General features: G+C 41.2%; 1 protein-coding gene across 4 annotated transcripts in view; it reads left to right on the forward strand.

The window, feature by feature from the left end:
• LARS2 (leucyl-tRNA synthetase 2, mitochondrial) overlaps positions 1-20,857 on the forward strand; it is a 272,119-nt gene that overhangs the window by 196,824 nt on the left and 54,438 nt on the right. For all 4 annotated transcript variants that reach the window (XM_024765316.1, XM_024765317.1, XM_024765314.1 and 1 more), the window contains 4 exons: positions 5,604-5,711; positions 6,899-7,058; positions 15,231-15,335; positions 18,132-18,247. In XM_024765316.1, coding sequence (XP_024621084.1) covers positions 5,604-5,711; positions 6,899-7,058; positions 15,231-15,335; positions 18,132-18,247 — 489 coding nt within the window. The remainder of the gene's footprint in view (positions 1-5,603; positions 5,712-6,898; positions 7,059-15,230; positions 15,336-18,131; positions 18,248-20,857) is intronic.

Consider the following 20,857-nt stretch of genomic DNA (forward strand, 5'->3'; position numbering starts at 1 on the left):
TTTTTTTTTTCACTTATTCAAAATACCTATTATATATCAGAAACTATAGGTGCTGAGTTTACACTGGTGAACAGAACTCTCAGGGAGCTTATAATGCAGAGAAGGAGCCAGACCGTCAACAAGCAGTCAAACAGACTAGAGAAGAGATGGACCATTAGGGATGTGGGAAGAGCAAGGAGAATGATAGGGGCACCTCTTTAGATGGGGAGACTCAGCAGCCACTGTATAGAGGGTGAGGAAATGGTGTTTCAAGGCAAGAACATAGCATGTGCCAAGACCATGAGGCAGGCTTGGTATTTTTGAGAAACTGAAAGAAGGCCACTTTTTTTTTTTTAACTTTACAATAAATTTTATTGACATTTTTATTCTTTATACAAAAGGAACTACTTATACACTGTGTGATTGTTGCTTTAATTTTTTATTGAATTTTATTTTATTTATTTTCTTATACAGCAGGTTCCTATTAGTTATCCATTTTATACATATTAGTGTATACATGTCAATCCCAATCTCTCAATTCATCACACCACCACCACCACCCACCACCGCTGCTTTCCCCCCTTGTCCATACGTTTGTTCTCTACATCTGTGTCTCAGTTTCTGCCCTGCAAACTGATTCATCCGTAAATAGTGCTGCGGTGAACTTTGGGGTGCATGTGTCTTCAAATTTGAATTATGGTTTTCTCTGGGTATATGCCCAGTAGTGGGATTACTGGGTCATAAGGCAATTCTATTTTTAGTTTTTTAAGGAACCTCCATACTGTTCTCCATAGTGGCTGTACCAATTTACATTCCCACCAACAGTGCAAGAGGGTTCCCTTTTCTCCACACCCTCTCCAGCATTTGTTCTTTGTAGATTTTCTGATGAGGCCCATTCTAACTGGTGTGAGGTGATACCTCATTGTAGTTTGGATTTGCACTTCTCTAATAATTAGTGATGTTGAGCAGCTTTTCATGTGCTTCCTGGCCATCTGTATGTCTTCTTTGCAGAAACAATTATAGTGGCAAGAGTGGACGTCCTTGTCTTGTTCCTGATCTTAGAGGAAATGCTTTCAGTTTTTCACCATTGAGAATGATGTTTACTGTGGGCTTGTCGTATATGGCCTTTATTATGTTGAGGTAGGACACTGCGCCACCAGGGATGCCCAATCATATGGTTTTTATTCTTCAATTTCTTAATTTGGTGTATCACATTGATTGATTTGTGTATATTGAAGAATCCTTGCATCCCTGGGATAAATCCCACTTGATCATGGTGTATGATCCTTTTAATGTGTTGTTGGATTCTGTTTGCTAGTATTTTGCTGAGGATTTTTGCATCTATATTCATCAGTGACATTGGTCTGTAATTTTCTTTCTTTGTAGTATCTTTGTCTGGTTTTGGTATCTGGGTGATGGTGCCCTCATAGAATGAGTTTGGGAGTGTTCCTCCCTCTGCAATTTTTTGGAAGAGTTTGAGAAGGATGGGTGTTAGCTCTTCTCTAAAATTTGTCTTTAATTTTTGCCAGTTTGATTACTATGTGTCTCGGCGTGTTTCTCCTTGGGTTTATCCTGTATGGGACTCTCTGCACTTCCTGGACTTAGATGGCTATTTCCTTTCCCATGTTAGGGAAGGTTTCGACTATAATCTCTTCAAATATTTTCTCTGGTCCTTTCTCTCTCTATTCTCCTTTTGGGACCTCCATAATGTGAATGTTGTTATGTTAAATGTTGTCCCAGAGGTCTCTTAGGCTGTCTTTATTTCTTTTTATCCTTTTTTCTTTATTCTGTTCCACAGCAGTGAATTCCACCATTCTGTGTTCCATGTCCCTTATCCGTTCTTCTGCCTCAGTTATTCTGCTATCAATTCCTTCTAGTGTATTTTTCATTTCAGTTATTGTGTTGTTCATCTCTATTTGTTTGTTCTTTAATTCTTCCAGATCTTTGTTAAACTTTTCTTGCGTCTTCTCAATCTTTGCCTCCATTTTTTTTGCGAGGTCCTGGATCATGTTCACTATCATTATTGTGAATTCTTTTTCTGGAAGGTTTCCTATCTCCACTTCATTTAGTTGTTTTTCTGGGGTTTTATCTTGTTCCTTCATCTGGTACATAACCCTCTGCCTTTTCATCTTGTCTATCTTTCTGTGAATGTGGTTTTTGTTCCACAGGCTGCAGGATTTTAGTTCTTCTTGCTTCTGCTGTCTACCCTCTGGTGGATGAGGCTATCTAAGAGGCTTGTGCAAGTTTCCTGATGGGAGGGACTGGTGGTGGGTAGAGCTGGCTGTTGCTTTGGTGGGCTGAGCTCCGTAAAACTTAAATTCACTTGTCTGCTGATGGATGGGGCTGGGTTCCCTCCCTGTTGGTTGTTTAGCCTGAGGCGACCCAACACTGAAGCCTACCCGGTCTCTTTGGTGGGGCTAATGGCAGACCCTGGGAGGGCTCATGCCAACGAGTACTTCCCAGAACTTCTGCTGCCAGTGTCTCCACGGTGAGCCACAGTCATCCCCTGCCTGTGAGACCCTCCAACACTAGCAGGTAGGTCTGTTTCAGTCTCTTATGGGGTCACTGCTCCTTCCGCTTGGTCCCAATGAGCACAGTACTTTGTGTGTTCCCTCCAAGAGTGGAGTCTCTTTTTCCCTCAGTCCTGTCAAAGTCCTGCAATCGAATCCCACTAGCATTCAAAGTCTGATTCTCTAGGAATTCTCCTTCTGTTACCAGACCCCCAGGTTGGGCAGCCTGACGTGGGGCTCAGAACCTTCCCTCCAGTGGGTGGACGTCTGTGGTGTAAGTGTCCTCCAGTCTGTGAGTCACCCACCAGCGGTTATGGGATTTGATTTTAGTGTGATTGCGCCCCTCCTACCATCTCACTGTGGCTTCTCCTTTGTGTTTGGATGTGGGGTATCATTTTTGGTGAGTTCCAGTGTCTTCCCATCGATGATTTTTCAGCAGTTTGTTGTAATTCTGGTGTTCTTGCAGGAGGGAGTGAGAGCACGTCCTTCTACTCCACCATCTTGAACCAATCTCGTTGCTCTGACTTTTTTTTTTTTGAGGTATAGTTGATTTACAATATTATGTTAGTTTCAGGTATATAATGTAGTGATTGAAAATGTTTATAGATTATACTCCATTCATAGTTATTATAAGATACTGGCTGTATTCCTTGGGCAGTACAATATATCCTTGTAGCTTATTTATTTTATACATAATAGTTTGTACCAAAAGAAAGCCACTTTTTTTTTTTTTAAGAAAGCCACTTTAATTGAAGTAATGAACAGTCAGGAACCTGAAGCAGGACTTTTACCACCTTCTCAAAAGTCAGTTTTCGCTCAGGCAAATACTGAAACATAATGGTCCTTTTGGGCAACTTTACTTGACCCATAAAGCATTTTGTATATCCTATGGAAAGCCATCTCACAGGCACAGATGTTGGAATATATGTATGGCATTGACACATGTTGATCTGCTTATTGTACTTAAAACTAGCAACTCTGGTTTTCCTTGATCCTCCCCTGGGAGATTGGGCAGTACGGTTTCATCAACATCATGAATTGGCTTAAGCATAGGTCATGCTGAATTATGAAGTTTCAAAACTTACCTAAAATATTTCTGAATCTTTGTCATCAGCTATTTGGTTTTTGTAGATCTCCTTTCCAAATGACCAGGTAGACTATAAAATACCCACAGTTTCTAATTAATGACATTTCCTCATAAAAAACGTTTTTATCTTTCGTGATTAATGGTCCGGAAATGGGAGAACCCTAGAATCATTTTGTTGCAGATGACCTATAAACATGAGCTGGGTAGTTGGGTCTCTGCATGAGGATTATGCCAAGTGTCACACAGCTAGGTTCCTATTGGTAGCAAAAAGGAAGGGGACCTGCCTTTACTGAGCCTTAGTGTGACGTTGCGTTAAAAGGACAGCTTGAGCTCTTCACTGAGGCTTTCCAGTGCTCTCCTTTTCCAATTTTGCACACATGTCTGGTTTCTATTTTAATATTAGTGTAACTCCGTTCCCTCTTTCCTTTGCTTTTCTCTCAAGATTGACAGCCCCATGGCAGGAAGGCTCACCCTGTTATTGACTGGTCACTGCACCCTACTGTGGGCTGGGCAGGCACTCTTTAGTTGCTTCTTTTCCCTTCCTTTCTTTTCTTTTTGGAGCTTTTCTTTCCTCACCCACCCACTTCCTGTGACTTTCCTTCTCCTCTGTGGTTCACCCCCCAAATTTTTTATATCTCTCCCTACTTTTCACTCTGTTACTTTTCTTCCCTACCCTCCCACTATTTTTCTTTTCCCTTGATTCATTTCCACGACCCGTGTCCCATCTTCTCTGATGCTAATAGCATTTGGCATTGCAGGTTTGATCAGTTACCCAACGAATAGCTGCAGGCTCCATGTGTGTATTATTTAAACTTCATTTTAGGGACTCTGGCACATCCTGCTTTGTGTATGCCCAAGTCTCCAATGCCTAGATGATGTCCTTGTGTTTAGTGTTAATACATTCCTGGGAATAAACAAATGAATGAACACATTGCTGGTCAACTTGATGGTGTCCATAATCCACAATTTCTGCCTCAGAAGAAATTTCTGGATCTTGAAACTTGCAGGCTCTCCCGAATAAATGAGAATGGATGGATAGATAGATGACAAGTGTAGAAAATGCTCTGTGTTGTTTTATCACACGATAGAGTAAGTCTCTGACCTGTAGGCAAAAGAATGCAGTTAGTAAGGTCTGGGTTTTTGTCCTGGCTTGTCCTTTCCTGCAGGCTTGCATGAGAAAGCTATACGCTTTTTCAGTGTGGGTTCATTACTCTGAAAGTGAGCTACCTTACCCAGAGTGTGTGAGAAGAGATGTGTGTAAAAGCACTTTATGAATTACAAAACACTACACGAATAAAGCATTGTTATGTTGCCTGTATTTGTCATAATACAATTAGGAATTTAAAATTGGACTCTTATTATAAATATATGATTTACTTTTAAACTTATTTGTTGAAAGAATGTATCTCATCTTCAAATAAAGGGATGGCATGAGCTTGAGACCATAGAGAATAGTTTATTGAAAAGCCTCCCTTTTGTAGGATTTTAGGATTAAAATTAAACGATGAAAATAAATGTGTGCTTTTAATAGTAAATGTTACACAAATCAATGTGATGGTTTCCCTTATGCTAATTTTTATTTTTTAAATAAACTTAAAATGTTCTATATATGATACAGTTGAGTTGTAGAATAGCCATACCTGTGAATGACTTATCTTAGGGTTTAAAAATTCATAAACTTGAACTTCTTTTGTTTCGGTCCCAGACTGTGGAGGAGAATGCACTAACCACATCCATCAAAGATGTTAATCATGGTCTCTCCTTGTTAATTTTCTTCTCTCTCTGAAACCTTGGCCCACTCAAAATAGAGAAGTGAGTGAAACCCATCTCACTAAATTGAGTCATGATGAGTGCATCTGTATGACCTTTGCTGGGCCTCTCTGATTGACAAGTGAAGAAGAAAAGGGCTAAATCCTGAACCTCCTTCAGTGTCCCCAGTTCTCCCACCTTAGCGATCCCCAGATCACTTGTTTTGTCTTAAGTAAGCTGTGTGCTTCTACCTCTCCGTTCTCCTTTCATTCCTACAGCCCATGCAGGACGCGCTGGCAGACCTTCCGGAATGGTACGGAATAAAAGGCATGCAGGCCCACTGGATCGGGGACTGTGTGGGCTGCCATTTGGACTTCACATTAAAGGTGATCGAGCAAGAGCATCTCCAGCAATTAATGCTCAGAAACCCCCTTCTGCATTTTTAGAACTCTTTGAAGAGACCAGCAACTTGAGACTGCAACAGTGCTATCCAGTAGAAAGATACTGAGAGTCACATATGTAATTTCAAATTTTCTAGTAGCCACATTTTTTAAAGTGCAAAGAAACAGGTGAAATTAATTTTAATAATATTTTATTTAACTCATTACATCCAGAATTTTCATTTCAAGATGTGATCACATTGTAGGCCTTTGCTTCTTCACCAGGGTGAGGGATGCGGGTCTCTGAGCCACCTGGCTACTGTATGTGGAATGTCTTCTGTATTCTCTCCCTTGCCCAATATTTTATCGTGAAAGTGTTTCCACCTCCATTCCTGGACCTACCTGAAAATGAGACATCTCCGGAGAGAACACTCTCAGTCCTGCAGGTACAGGGCCATGTGGCTGTGCCTCTGAGGCCCCACGCCTGGCTCCATAGGTGACATCTAATTGGCACTCAGTCCATAGTGTGGACTTTTAGTTCTGGGCCCCAAGCGCTTCGCACATCATTGGCACTTTGTGAGCATATTTGAATGTGTGAACAAAGGGGGATCTGGCCTCTCTGTGTCCTCTGTGTCTGTCACATAGTTGGCATTCAGTTGGTGCCTAATGTTTGACTCTTCCTTGAAAGGCATTTAACCAGCCCTAGGAGCACTCATTCTTGAGCTCAGCTCAGGGTGTCCTTTCTTTCCTGTTCAAAATGGAATTAGCCTCAGTGTCTTTTTCTGGTTAGAAATGTTGATGCCTTTATTTGTAACTTAAATCCTGGAGGAAAGTATAGCTCCTTTCTCAGGACGAATAACATTGACGGTTATTATTGATTTGTGAACAAAGGAGCCAAGAACCGGGGAAGGCATCCTTCTGAGCATGCTTTGACCCCCTTTGATTTGGAGCCCCCAAGTACGCCTGGTTGTGGGCACTGGGGAGGCCTCCTGAAAGAGGAGCTGTGACCCTCTTCTCTCTTGCCCTTTCTGCCCCTGCCAGGGACCACCTCAGGTCCCCACATCCCTGTGGCTATGGTCAGAAGCTGTCACCATATCTGGGATTGGGGAGGGGTGGGAGGAAGGGATATGGCTGGGGAGCACAGCAGCCCAGAGGGAGGACTGAGGAAATGACTCTGCTTCCCCCCCTGCCAGGTTGATGGGCAAGTCACAGGAGAAAAGCTGAGCGCCTACACGGCCACCCCCGAGGCCGTTTACGGCACTGCCCACGTGGCCATCTCTCCCAGCCACAGACTCTTACATGGGCACAGCTCTCTGAAGGAAGCCTTTCGGAAGGCTCTCATCCCTGGCAAAGGTGAGTTGGCAAGTTAAGGTTAAGACGGGGGCATTATGCCTTATGTTTCACAGAGTTCTCGGTCCTTTCACATATGTCATCTTGTGTGATCTGTTATTCTCCTTGGCCTAACTTTTCATGTTTTGATTTTAAAACATGAGGATCAAAAAGAACTTTGAAAATGTTAAGTTACTTTGAGTTACTAGTTTGTCCGCTTCTTAAGTTTTTGTTTGAAAGCTCAACTCTTTCCCTTTAAATATAATCTAGATTTAAAGCTCTTTTCTGATAGGAATAGAATCTGGTACTTAACTTATAATTTTATCATCAAATAAAACTATACTGACAGGGACAGGAAGGAAGCCAATGACAATTAAAGGAAACATTTCAATAACTTAATTTTAGTATCTTTAAGAATTCACACAGTGATCTGAGCAGACAAGCCGAGTCCTGCTCAATACAGGTCTTAAATGAGTGGATCAAGCTGACCTAGAATTGGCATAGCAGGTGTTGGTCAGTGAGGATTGGGAAGTGCCTATGCATTAGTCAGTATTCCAGGGTTGCAAGCAACAGAATCCATCTCTGGCTAACCCAGGGGAGGAGGGGAACATACTAGAAAGCTGTGGGGAAGAACCAGTCTGGAAGAGGACTTGGACCAGACAGCCATGGGGGTTTGGGCAGTAGGAGCTAATAGTCTCTTGCGTACCACTGACTGAGTGAATCTGCTCTCACCTCGCCCTCAGTGCTTGGGGCACTTGGTTTGAGATTCCTGTTGCAGAGAAGGGTGTTCACTTGGTATAACTGAGGACCTGGCCTTTTTGTTGGCCAAGGGAAGGCCAGGCACCTTCCTTGATAGACCAACAAGACTGTCATCAGTGAGGAAGGGGTAGCTTTCTGAAACTCAGAGGCTCTTCCCAGAGGAAGGGGATATGATCCTGGGCAGGCGAAAAGAAATCACCTGTCATTTAGAAGTAGGTCTCCAGAGAAATGTAAAGTTTCTGTAAAAATCTCAGCCTCCTTCACTTTTCATAGACTATAAACTTCAACCCAAAAGCACAACATCTGAATTATTGGAGGTCTATTTAAGTTATTTGATTAATAAAATTTTTTGAATGGTGGCATAAAGTTTTTTTTTTTAATTGCTATTCTTAAAATAGAATGAAAGATTTCCTGATCACATTGGAAAGAGAAACAATGTCATCCCAGCTTATCTCTGCTTAGGACTTCTAATTGTTTACTTAACAGCATCAATATTCAGATCAGTTAATACTTACTGAGAGCCTGCTACATACTGAGCACTTGGGGATGCATAGATGGCCGTTCACAGTCCTGTCTTTGGGGGGCGGAGGCGGGGTCATAGCAGAGGAGACCCAGATGCATATGTAATTCACTGGCACAGGACAGATACCACTTGGTTTCATCTCTTTTGTTGTTGTATATTGAAATGGAGAAAAGACTCTTAAGATTTCAGTGTGTGCTTATAAAGTCCAGTAGCTATCTCTCTCAGTTTTATTTTCCACGTATTCAAAGGAAAGATTGGATTGTTTTCGACTGTTTAGTTTAAAGGGAAAACTTGTTGTTTTTACTTTCATGAGCATTTTGAGATTCCTTGAGGGCTATGTTGGTTGAATAATATCTAAAATTGAAAAACTGAAAAATATAAACATCTGGCCTTAGATTTTTTTCCCATGGTTAATTTGGGGACACAAATTAAAATGAAGTAATAGCAATAGAGGATTAACTAGCCAATAAGTTACAAAAGATGGAGTTCCTGACATGAAAGACACTACATAAATCCAAAACATTTTCATATGTAAGAAATTAAGAAATAATTTTAGCATATGCAGAGAGCAGTGTTTTCATGATCATTTGGATATCAGCAGATCTGACTTGGCCTGGTTATTTCCTTTTGGTGCTGAATGGCTCGTTCACTTTGTTCTCCCCTCTTTTTAGTAATCTCTGAAATAATTACAAATGGAACACTACACTTGGCTCTAAATTTTCTGATTCTAATTTTCAGAATGGAAATATTCTTTTTGCAGATGTCAATTTATTCAAAGTCTCTAGATTAATTTGCATGTCAAGTCTCTGGATGTTGACATGTAGAATCAGTTATTTACGGCCAGTACAGTGCTAGAGTGTAATGCAGTTTTCCCAATGAATTAAAATTACCATATGAATATGGATTTATGCCTCCTTTGGCCTTTGAGGTCACATTTTAAACCTGAACATCTTATCACTAGTGTCATTTACCATTGCCATGTGGCTCAAATCAGGCACGCAGCTTGGTTTTCCCTCAAATGTCCAGTTTTGAGGATAGCTAATGTTAGAGCAGTAACTGCTGCAAGTCATGGCAGCCCACAGTTGTGACTGAATATATCACTTGCACAAGTTTAAATTCTCAAACATGAGTTCCTGCAGTTGCTAAGTTGATTTCTGCATATTGTCTCCTGAGTTGGCACAAGATGATCAAGGTTCTGACCCCAGATCCATCCTATGACTTAAGGATGGTCATTTCACCTTTGTAAGTTGAGTTTTCTCTGCAGCGCAGGTGATGAGGCTATCGGGCAAGGTGGGGTGGAGCACTTGGTGGGAACAGAAGGAGCCCTGAGGGGTCTGAGGAGGAGGGTGATACATGTGGACAGAGTGATGCTTGAGTCGCAGAGTAGAGGCAGGAGAGCTGGCTTACCCCATTAGTTAGGGTGAGAGATGGTGAAGACCCTAGAACAGTGGCCATCAGAATGGAGGGGCGAGAACAGCTCTGAGAAGTATTTGGAAGGCTCCTGGGACAACTCCCTGATTTCTGGCCTGGCCGACTGGGTTGCTGATGTTACTGACTAAATGTACGGTTTTTGCTCAGCATACTATAATTGGCACAGATTCCTTTAAGAGAGCAAAAATTAAGGTCCTTCTCTATACAGTTCTTGAAATTGAGTGTATTTCCATAATCATTGGCATTGCCTCCTTTTCTCAGCTGACCGCCTCTGATTTAAGTCATGTTATGTAAGCTGTGACTTGATAGGAACTAGAAACCATAAAAAGCATCAATAGGGAAATATCATCAGAGTTCTAGAAGCAGTTCTGACATTTCCTGGAGTCTTTTCTTATATTCCTAATATTAAAATATGCAAACCCTGGGGCTTTGGAACCACACATTTCAGCTGTGAGTCACCAGTGGTCTACACAATGTATTTTTTGCCAAAAGGGTAAATGAGGTCTCCCTACTGGGTGATGTAGAAACCCTGTTGTTATTGACACATTAGAGAGAAGCCTCAGAGCACTGAATAATTTATTGCTCCCTATTGTCTTGCCATTGATTCAGCATGGGGGTGGGACAAAGGGTAAGGAACAGAATCCTGTGGCTAATAGTTTATTCTCAATCAAACTGCTCCTACTAGCATCCTTTCAGCACATGTTAATAGATACTGTGTGGAGGAAAGCTTCCATGCTCAGGTAACCTGGAATAAAGCAAAAATAAATAGGTTTCTTTGCTTCTGGACTTTTTAGTGCCTTCGCTGTGCTAACGTGCACTGTGACTGTCTACGAGGGGACGTCATGCAGCTCTCCTCACGCTTACTTGACCAGAGGACCCTGTTTCCACAGAGCATCCCTGCGACCTAGTTGCAAGCAGCACTGCTTTGCTGAGTTATACAGAGACTTTGGTCTGTTTTTCCATGGGGCGTGAAAGACCTGCCTTTTTTGCAGTGGGGGCCCTGAGAGCAGAGGGCAGCTTCTTGACTGGAATGTTTCCTTTGTAATTACTAACTATTAAGTTAGTAATCCTTTGTATCTTCTAAAGCATTTAGCTATGACTTAACCCCTGTATGAACTGCTTCAGTTACTTGGGATTTCTCCTTGGCTTCCTGCTTCATGTCACCGGCACATGACTAATGAGAAATGTGGAGAATGCTAGGCCTGGCCAAGAACTTTTTTCTAATTGAAAAACTGTCACAATAGACCTTTTATGTGGGAAAATGGAGAAAAATTCAGCCCTTTAATGCAAGTACTCTACTTTTTTTCATATTTTTCTTGTAATGACTTTATTGAGATATAATTCACATATCATAAAATTCACCCATTTAAAATGTGCAATTCAATGGTTTTTAGTATATCTACAGAGTATTACAACCATCACCCCTGTCAATTTTAGGACATTTTTATCATCTCCCAAAGAAATCCCATACCCTCTAGCAGTCACCCCCATTCCTCCTATTTCCCCCAGCCCCAGGCAGCCACTAATCTACTTTCTTTCTACATAAACTTTCCTGTTCTGGACATTTCATATAAATGGACTCATATGATATTTGTTCTTTTGTGACTGGCTTCTTTCGTATAGTATAATGTTTTCAGGGTTCATCCATGTTGTAGTCAGTACTTCATTCCTTTTTATTTCAGAATATTCCATTGTATATACCAGATTTTATTTATCCATTCATCAGTTGATGGACATTTTCTTTCTTTCCACTTTCCAGCTAGCTGCTATGAACATTCGTTCAGATTTGGGCCAACCCAATATCTAGGAGTAGAGTTGTTGGGTCTTATGGTAACTCTATTTTTAACTGGTTGAGGAACAATCAGACTTTTTTAAAACAGCTGCTCTATTTTACATTCCCAGCAGCAGTACATGGGGGTTCCAGTTTCTCCACATCTTTGCCTACACTTGTTATTGTCTGTCTTTTTTATTATGGCCATGCTGGTGAGTGTGAAGCATTATCTCATTGTGGTTTTGATTTGCATTTACCTGATGGCTAATGGTATTGAGCATCTTTTCACATGCTTATTGGCCATTTACATATCTTCTTTAGAAAAACATCTGCCCATTTTTTAATTTAGTTGTCTTTATTATTAAATTGTAATAATTTTTTATGCTAGATACAAGTTTCTTATCAGATATATGATTTACAAAAATGTTCTCCAGTTCTGTGGGTTTTCTTTTCACTTCCTTGATGGTGTCCTTTGAAACACAGAAGTTTTAAATTCTGTTAAAGTCCAATTTATCTACTTTTTCTTTTGTTTTTGATTTTGGTGTCATATCTAAGAAACCATTGCCTAATCAAAGATCACAAAGATTTATACCTATGTTTCTTCTAAGAGTTTTATGGTTTTAGATCTTATATTTTAGGTCTTTAATTCATTTTTAAATTAAGTATAATTTTTATATATAGCAAAGATAGGAGTTCAACTTTGTTCTTTTTTATGTGTCATAAATCTTTTAAATTCGTGTTCCCACACACACTTATCTTAAAAATCAGACTGCTTCTATCTTTATTTTTTGTTTTTTACTTAATGTGATATCAGAAAATATTTCTTTGTTTTTAGGCAGGCTTCCCAATTGTTTTTTTAATCCATACATAATATTCTGTCAACTCAAGTGTATCATAATATCCTAAATCTTCCCTATCATGTTGAACATTTGGCCTTTTTCATGTTTGGGCTATTATGGAGACAGCTCTTTGCCTCTACAGAATTACTTCCTTAGGAAACATCCCCAAGAGTGTGATTTTTTTGGTCAAAGTTTATGAACCCTTTTCTAGTTCTGTTTACAAGTTGCTTTAATTGGTTTCTGAAAGGGCTATATCAGTTTAGAGTGCTGTATTCAATGATATATGAATTTCAGTGCAACTTCACAAACAGTGATGGTACCCTTCTAAAAGTTTTTCTTATCAGGTGAAAAATAATAATACTTCAAAATTACTTTAATTTCCATCTCTCTTTATAAAAATTAATTTGTGTTTTTAAAAATCTAGGTGATATATGTATATTATGTGAAATTTCAGAGGGTACTAACAACAGCAATGACAGTAGCCTCCTTACCCAACCACTTTTAATTTGGGGGGGAATTTGTTACTTAGGGTATAAGTTTGATGGCTGTGACAGAGTCCTAGAAAAACAGTGACTAAAAGGACAGAAGTTTATTTCTTGCCCACGTGACATGTAGAGTGGGTATAACAAGTCTGCTTTGTGGGGTGGTTGGGGCCAAGGCTCTTTCTGCCTTCCTGCTCTGCCCCTCTAGGACGTTGCCCTTATCTGTGTGTTCCAGATTGTTCTACACTTCATCTGCGTCGCAGTAAGAAGGTGGTGGGGGAAGAAGGGCAGCTCCTTCCCTTTGAGAGCTTGACCTGCAAGTTTGCTTCTACACTTAACCCCATGGCCATACCCAGTGCAAGTGAAGTTGAGCAGTGCTGCCATTAGCTACGCAGTCATGTGTCCAACTAAACATTCTATTGCTGAATCAGAAGGAGAGACAGATATGGTGTCAACTGGCAGTCTGTTCCACCGCCGTTTCTCTGGTATAGACCGCCACATGTCTGTATAATATGCCTACACTGCTGTCTCTCCATTCACCAGTTCTAGACATTACCTAGTGACTTTTATTCTCACTCCACCACGCCTCACTGTCCATCCTCCTAATAACATACCATACCATAATTGCAGAATTTGCAAATGTATAGCTGTTCTTTGAGAAGGGACCATATGGAATCAGAAATCTGGCTGTCCACTTTGAGGGTGTCAGCACTTCAGCAGCTCCAGCAGCAGGTGCCTTCCAGTCATGGTACCAGGGTGCTGGTTGAACCTCATCCCTGGAGACCCATTTGCATTGCATTTTCACTCTGTCCCCACCATAACCCTGTCCTGTGCTTCCTGACACCCAAGGTGAAGGAAGATCAGAGCTGGCTTAGATGTTTACAGAGCCTATCTTTACCTCTCTGAAAAATAAATCCTAATTCCTAGGCTTTTTTTTTTTTAAGGTTTTTCTGATGTGGACCATTTTTAAAGTCTTTATTGAATTTGTTACAATATTGCTTCTGTTTTATGTTTTGGTTTTTTGGCTGTGAGGCATGTGAGATCTTAGCTCCCCATCCAGGGATTGAACCCACACCCCCTGTGTTGGAAGGCGAAGTCTTAACCACTGGACCACCAGAGAAGTCCCCTAGGCTTATTTTAACTTTGGGGTTTGTAGAACATATTTTAGATAAATCTATATAAAGTCTTAAAACATAGCGGGTATAAATAGTAATAGTTCATAAATTATAACTGTAGTTAATTGCTTATGTTGCAAAAGTACAAATGAACTCACTAATTGTTTACCACCTCTCATCCCTTCTTCCTTTGGGACTTTATTGGGGTCTTCATGCTTCCAGTCCTACATATATTCAGCGAAGATTCATGTATGTATGGTTTATCTCACTGCTGCAGTAGTTGTAATAAGCTTCATTTAAGATGACACACTGTTTGGATAATTCCAAATTAAGTGTTTTATTATGACCACATAAATATTGGTCACCTGAGCCAAATATACTATGATTACATTTTCCTTTTTATATAACTTTCTGTTTTTCCTGAAGTTCATGGTGTCCTCATTTTTTTAATTTGCTTTGTGTTCTTTGAATTTCTGACTGTCTTCCCACATCCTCCCAGAAGCTCTTTAAAACTCCTCTCAAGTTTTCTACATATTCCAGCCTGTCAGATAATCTATCCATCCCCTTTTTTTCCTGAAGATGCTTCCTGGGGCTCTCTGTCCTGCTTAAATCTGACCTGGTCATCCTCCAGGCTTCTGCATATCTGTCATCCTGGGACTTCTCTCTGTCTCTGCTCTGCAAATGTCCCTACCCTCTTTTCTTTGTTGGATCCTCTGTTTCCTAGATCCCATGTCTGTCTCTTTCTTGATTTACCCCTTCCTTTTGCTGGACCACAACCTCTGGTATCTCCTTAGAAATGGTACATGGGAAGGAACTGTTTTGTCCTTGTATGTGTGGAAATCTCCTCTCTGTTCAGTCATTTTCTCCTTTTCTATCCACTTCCATCTTCAAGTGTTATAGTTTAAAATTTCAGATATCTTTTAGTTTCACCATAGATAGATTGTTGTGCTTCTCATTCTTCTGTATACTTGAGGTACTTTTCAAAAGGAAAAGTGGGTGGTGGGAACATCTTTACTCCACCATCTGGAAAGTAGAACTGCCATTTTCATGTCTTTGGTTAGGAGTGCGAATGAATATTTTCATTTTTTTGTTTAATCTTTTGATTCTCCACTAGTGTGAATTATCTGTTAATACCTTCAAAGAACAAATTCTATAATAATTAGCACAAAAACACAGAAATTCTAAGGCTTATTTTTCTCACTTGTCTCCTCTGAGATTCAGATGGTGTTAGAGTCCCAGCAGACTGGCGTCCACAGTTGTTTGCTCTCATTTTCAGATTGCCTCACGCCCGTGACAGCTGTGAACATGCTCACCCAGCAGGAAGTCCCTGTTGTCATCTTGGCCAAAGCTGACTTTGAGGGCTCTCTGGATGCAAAAATAGGTAAGTAGCCATTAAAATGTAATCAGGATAATGTACTTAGCAGGTTTAAGATCAAAATCCTAGCCTGGAAGAGCTGACTATATATTCCATGATCTGTTTTGCCTCTTTGTAAAAATGAATGTCCCTTCATTTCATCATCTGTTATTTAAGCATCATATTTGGAAAACATATCAAGTATATTGCATCTTGCTAGTTGCTGCTGAGAATAATGAAAAATGTCTGGCCCATGGATTTTGCCAGTAGAGCTAGTTGGTGAGACTTGCCTATACAATGTGGGGAACCATACCACTCAGATGAAAATCCAATTTCAGAATTCATAGAACCAACAGCAACTGCTGAGATGGGCGTTCAAAGCACACATGATCGATGTGGGCTGGGTTTTTGGTGAAGGCTTTGTGGAGGAGGTGAACTTCAGCTATGCAAGAAAGGGATCGTGAAATAGCAGTAAAATCGAAGTCATATTTAGAGCTGTAAATTGGATTTCCTTGGCGGCCTTACTCATTCCTAAGAGTTCTAACCGATCATCACCGAACAGGAAGTCTGGGATTGAACCAAGGTGTGAGACCTAATCATACCCCATCCAAGACCTGCCCTCAGGGTAGACCCGAGCAATCGCTACAGCTTTCCTACTGTAGATTCCAGCCAGTCTCCAATGTGCCAGAACCTGCGGAGGAAGTTATTTCCACACTCTGTATCTCCTAGCACACAGAAGAAATAGCATTGCTTATTGAAATCATGGTTTTGCTCACAATTCTCAGATCCTTTTATGGCAAACTGATTTGAAGAAACATCAACACAGAAAACAGATATTAAGCCACTCAAGTCATTCTCCTCTGACAATTTAAACCTAGAAAGTATGTTCCTTAAAGGAAATAATTCCTATTACTTTAATGCATTTTATAATTAGTAAAAGTCATTAATACAACCAGCGAAGATAAACAATAAAGGAAGCTCTTGTTGATGTGGCTTTTTTCCCTTTTTTTGTTGTTGTTGTTGTTTTAAAATATGTATTTATTTATTTTGGCTGTGCTGGGTCTTAGTTGCAGCATGAGGGATCTTTTAATTGCGTCATGCAGACTTCTTAGTTGCCGCATGCAGACTCTTAGTTGTGGCATGCAAACTCTTAGTTTCATCATGCATGCAGGACCTAGTTCCCCACCAGGGATCGAACCTGGGCCCCCTGCACTGGGATCGCAGAGTCCTACCCACTGGACCACCAGGGAAGTCTCCCCTTTTGGTATTTTGAGTCAAAGTACTAGCAGAATATTGAGAGTTCTGAAGGGTAAGGGAAAAGAAAAGGAAAATCTGATTTTCTTGGGTATGCATGGAAAATCATTTTTCCTGTTGTCTTGATATCCCACACTTCTGTAATTAATGTTTTGTGAATTATTGGCTCTTGGCCTTCCAGGAAGAACAGAAACAAAAGTAAACAAGAGTTAAAGTGGTGTTTTCACCATCTCACCTGCATGTTACAAATAGTTCACATTCTACTGAGCCCCACATGACCAACACAGTGGTCCAGAGTGGTCTTTATGTGATCAAATAAATTCTGTGGTTACAATGTCTCCATTCGAAGATTGCTCCTAGTTACTACAGACCACAAACTTTTGGAATGCAGTAAATGACTTTTTTCCCTTCTTGACCATGAACACTTTTCAGCAACTTTTATTGCTTGCCGTTTGTCCTCACCCTTCAGTATCCTTCAGGTCCACTCTGAGAGTTTGTTTGCTTCATTAGATGCTTTTCGTCCATAATCTCAGCTGGAACACTGCAGAACTTTCCATCATACCATGGAGTTTTCCATCTTACCAAGGAGCTTTAGAATGTGTGTCCCAAACATTAAATCACCCTTTTAGGGCAGCATTCCAGAGAGGTTGTTCATGGACATCTGACGTAAGCATTTTGTATATTACCCTTAGTTTTATCTCTCTCAGTTGCTGCGTGATGTGTAGTGTCCACAAGGATGTCAGCAGTCTTGACAGTTGACCCTACAGCAGTTCTCAACCAGGGGTGATTTGCAGCAGGCAACATTTGGCAATTTTAGAAACATTTCTACTGGTAGAGACCAGGGATGCTCTTCAACATCCTACAGCACACAGAACAGGCCCCCCAGCAAAGTTCAGAATGTCAGTAGGACCCAGGTTGAGAAACCCTGGCCTACAGAACCAACAACTAAAAAGCCTGTTTGTATTAATAGCTGAAGCTGAAACAGCATGCCTTGGCCCTCTGGATGAGTGATTTACTTACATTCAACTCCATCTCCTCAAGGGCATATGTGGGTTGAAGAAGAAATGTCTGTTCAGAACGTACTGTTGCCTCTGGGAACAAAGCATAGTTTGAAGAAACACATTGGCTAGCTTTCCACTTACTGACCAAGCGGATTTTTCTGGGGCGCTAAGAGCTGCTGGAGGAGTCAGCCCTGCTTCTCAAGAGAACTCACTGCCCTGTGTCACTCAAAAGAGACACTTCCCCAGATGCTTGTGATTTACTATTTAAGTGACAGAAGCACCCAAAATTGTATATTTTAGAATTACAACTATTTTTTAAAAGAAACTAAGCAATGGAAAAAGACTTACAGGAAGTAGTGTCAATATGGTAAACTATTGTGTTAGGGTAGTGAGTTTCTCCAAGACTGTTCTCCATTTTCCCAATGAATATGAGGTGGTTTTATAATTTCTGTGACTAAAATCTTTTAGAGTCTCCCTTCAGAAGCTAACGTTGAGTGTCAGTGCTGTCAATTATTTTGTGATTTGGCCATTTGCAAAGGAGACGTTCTGTGTTTCTTCCCCTAAACAGGAATTCCCAGCACCAGCTTAGATGACACTGTCTTAGCCCAAACCCTGGGCCTGTCGTACTCTGAAGTCATTGAAACCATGCCAGATGGCACGGAGAGACTGAGCAGCTCTGCGGAGGTCGGTGCTCGTGGAGGTGGCCGAAGAACTTACTTATAAACTCAGGGCCTTGACAAGAGCTTGATGACACATTTTCCTTTGGGTGCAAGTTACGACCTATCATTTCATTCATACCCACACTAACAGTCTTGCAGCCTCGTTTCTTAATCTATGAAAACAAAATAATATTCTTTTTCAAGATCTAAAAGCTTATCAGCTCCAAGTTGAACCTGATCCTAGGATAGTGTGGTTATCGAAGCAACTAAACTTTATTTTGTGAATCTTCTGCTTAAGAAAAATGACCTCTTCCAGGGAAACTGATTCCTTGGGACAGGTGACCAAAATTGGCTGCTCCTTTTAGAGATCTCTGTTCTCCCCAGATTACTGACTTATTCCCACCTAAAGTTTGACTCATTTTTAGAAATCAGCAGAGAAGTTCTGAGTCATGTTTATTTGGTCAAGGTTGTCTCTTGCTAGGTGGTAAGTCTGGCAGGATTTGAGCTCAGCCTTGATACCGAACTAGGCCAGAAATTATGATGGGAGAAGTAGGGTGAGGTGGGGCAGGGGGAAGTGGGAAATGGCTTAGATAGTGATTCTCAAACTTGAGCACACACCAGTATCACCTGGTGGCCTTGTTAGAACACAGATTCCCTGGCCCCCATCTGGAGATTCTGCTTCACAGTCCCTGATGCAACTGAAGAATTTGCATTTCTAACAAGTTTCCAGGTGATGCCACTACTGCTGCTGATCCAGGGACCACATTTTGAGAATCCCTGGGTTAGAACTTTGCCACCCAAAGTCTGGTCCCAGGACCAGCAGCGTTGGCATCACTTGTTAGAAGTGTAGACTCTCAGACCCCAGCTGGTCTAGTGAGAACCCCATGTGATTTGTGTGCACATTCAAGTTTGAGAGTTCTGGTTTAGAGCACTCTTTCTTAAACTTGGCTGCCCTTTGAGAACACCTGGAACGTTTTGAAAAGTACTGATGCTTGAGTCCCACCCCAGATATTCTGATTTAATGGTTGAGGGAGTGGAGAGGACATGGATCGGACATCAGGAGAATTCAGTGCTCCCCGGGTGATTCTAATGTGCAGTAGGGCCTGGGAACTCCTGGCTTAACACAGTGATTGCAACCCGGCCATGTCTCAGAATCACCTGGGAGATGCTTACTGGCCCCACCTGGGTGATCCTGATTCCATTAGACCTGAAGATCCAGGTTTTTCAGGTTTGGGACTACCTGGTTATAGGATATCATGTATATAAAAAATAAGGGAATAGCCAGGTTTTTTTTCCTATGTAAGGAGTGGCAATGTTTTCTGACCTCATGTTTGTGCCTTCACTTCATAAATTATATCCCCAGACATGAGTCATGTTTTAAGATACTGAACCTTAAACCCTTCTTAAGATTGTGTGAGCAGGCTTCTTAGATGTAGAGCAGAGCCAAGCCAAGGTGCCAGAAAGGAGACCCGGATAACCCTCTGCAGGGTGAGAAAGAGGACAGTCATGGCTAAAATTAGTCTTATGAATTAGCCAGAAAAATGCCCCCTCCTTAGTATAGGACTGAGCATTAATTATGCTCCCTGGCTTCTTTCAGATAGCTTCAGGTGGTCTGTTGAATCTTCTGGTGGCCCTAGACTGAATATCTAGACTGGAGGAATTCTTTCAATGGATGGAAGGAGAATGGATGGTGAAAGCTTCCATGAGCTTCTGGGATGTGAAAACAGTAATGCATTGAGAAGATAGACTTTCAAGAGAGCTTGTGATCACCTGCACCATAATTACATGATAGTGGGAGTGTAGGACAAAGAAAGTGCTCTCCCAGAGTATAAGTGGTTCCTTGGTAGAGAGCTTGGTCTTCAGGACACTTCAGACGCTTAATGGAAAAGGCTGCTTTTGATAAACATAGCTGTACTTTCCTATTCTTTATGCCCCGTGGCTGTAAGCTCATTAAGGATAGGGGCAGATCAGATTTATCTTTGTGCTCCCAACGCCTAGCACAAGCCTGGCACCTAGTAGGTTTGCGGTACACCTGCACTGAACCAATTCCAAGGTTCCCACGATCCCCTCGTTGGCAAGCCATGCTGGCCTGATTCTTATCATTAGTTCGGTTCTCTCAAAAGTGTCCGGTGAACAGAGAATTCCTCTTTTCTGCTATGAGTGTCCTGCCCTGCTGTCTCTCACATGGGAGCATTTAAATACAAAAGGGGTGGTCCTTCAAGCTGAGGCCTCAGTTTGTTCCCCTGCTTGCCCGAATTCCTTCGGCTCTAGGATAATATGGAACTTTTCTTTTCTGGCAACCCCTGTCTCAAGAGGGGATTAGTCATTAAAATAAATGTGCAGTTTTTTACTGGCAGCTGAATGCTGATATTTGCCTCTCTGTAGGTGCCACAGGGCTCTGGTGATAAAGAGAGCCCCAAACCAGAGCCCACAGTACTCTCAGGGGCCCCCCCAAAACTGTTAATTTCTTTAACATCAGAAGAAAAAAGTGAACTCTTAAGGTCAAAAATTATATTCATCTTTATTCACCACTGTCATAAAATATAAGTTTTAATACTGTAAGGAGGAAGGTGCCCACAAAGGCAACAGAGAGTCACAATGTGGCCCTGCACAGACCACACAAAAAATGGCAATC

The sequence above is a fragment of the Neophocaena asiaeorientalis genome, unplaced genomic scaffold (assembly GCF_003031525.2).
Source record: "Neophocaena asiaeorientalis asiaeorientalis breed wild unplaced genomic scaffold, Neophocaena_asiaeorientalis_V1.1 scaffold409, whole genome shotgun sequence".
Taxonomy (NCBI): domain Eukaryota; kingdom Metazoa; phylum Chordata; class Mammalia; order Artiodactyla; family Phocoenidae; genus Neophocaena; species Neophocaena asiaeorientalis.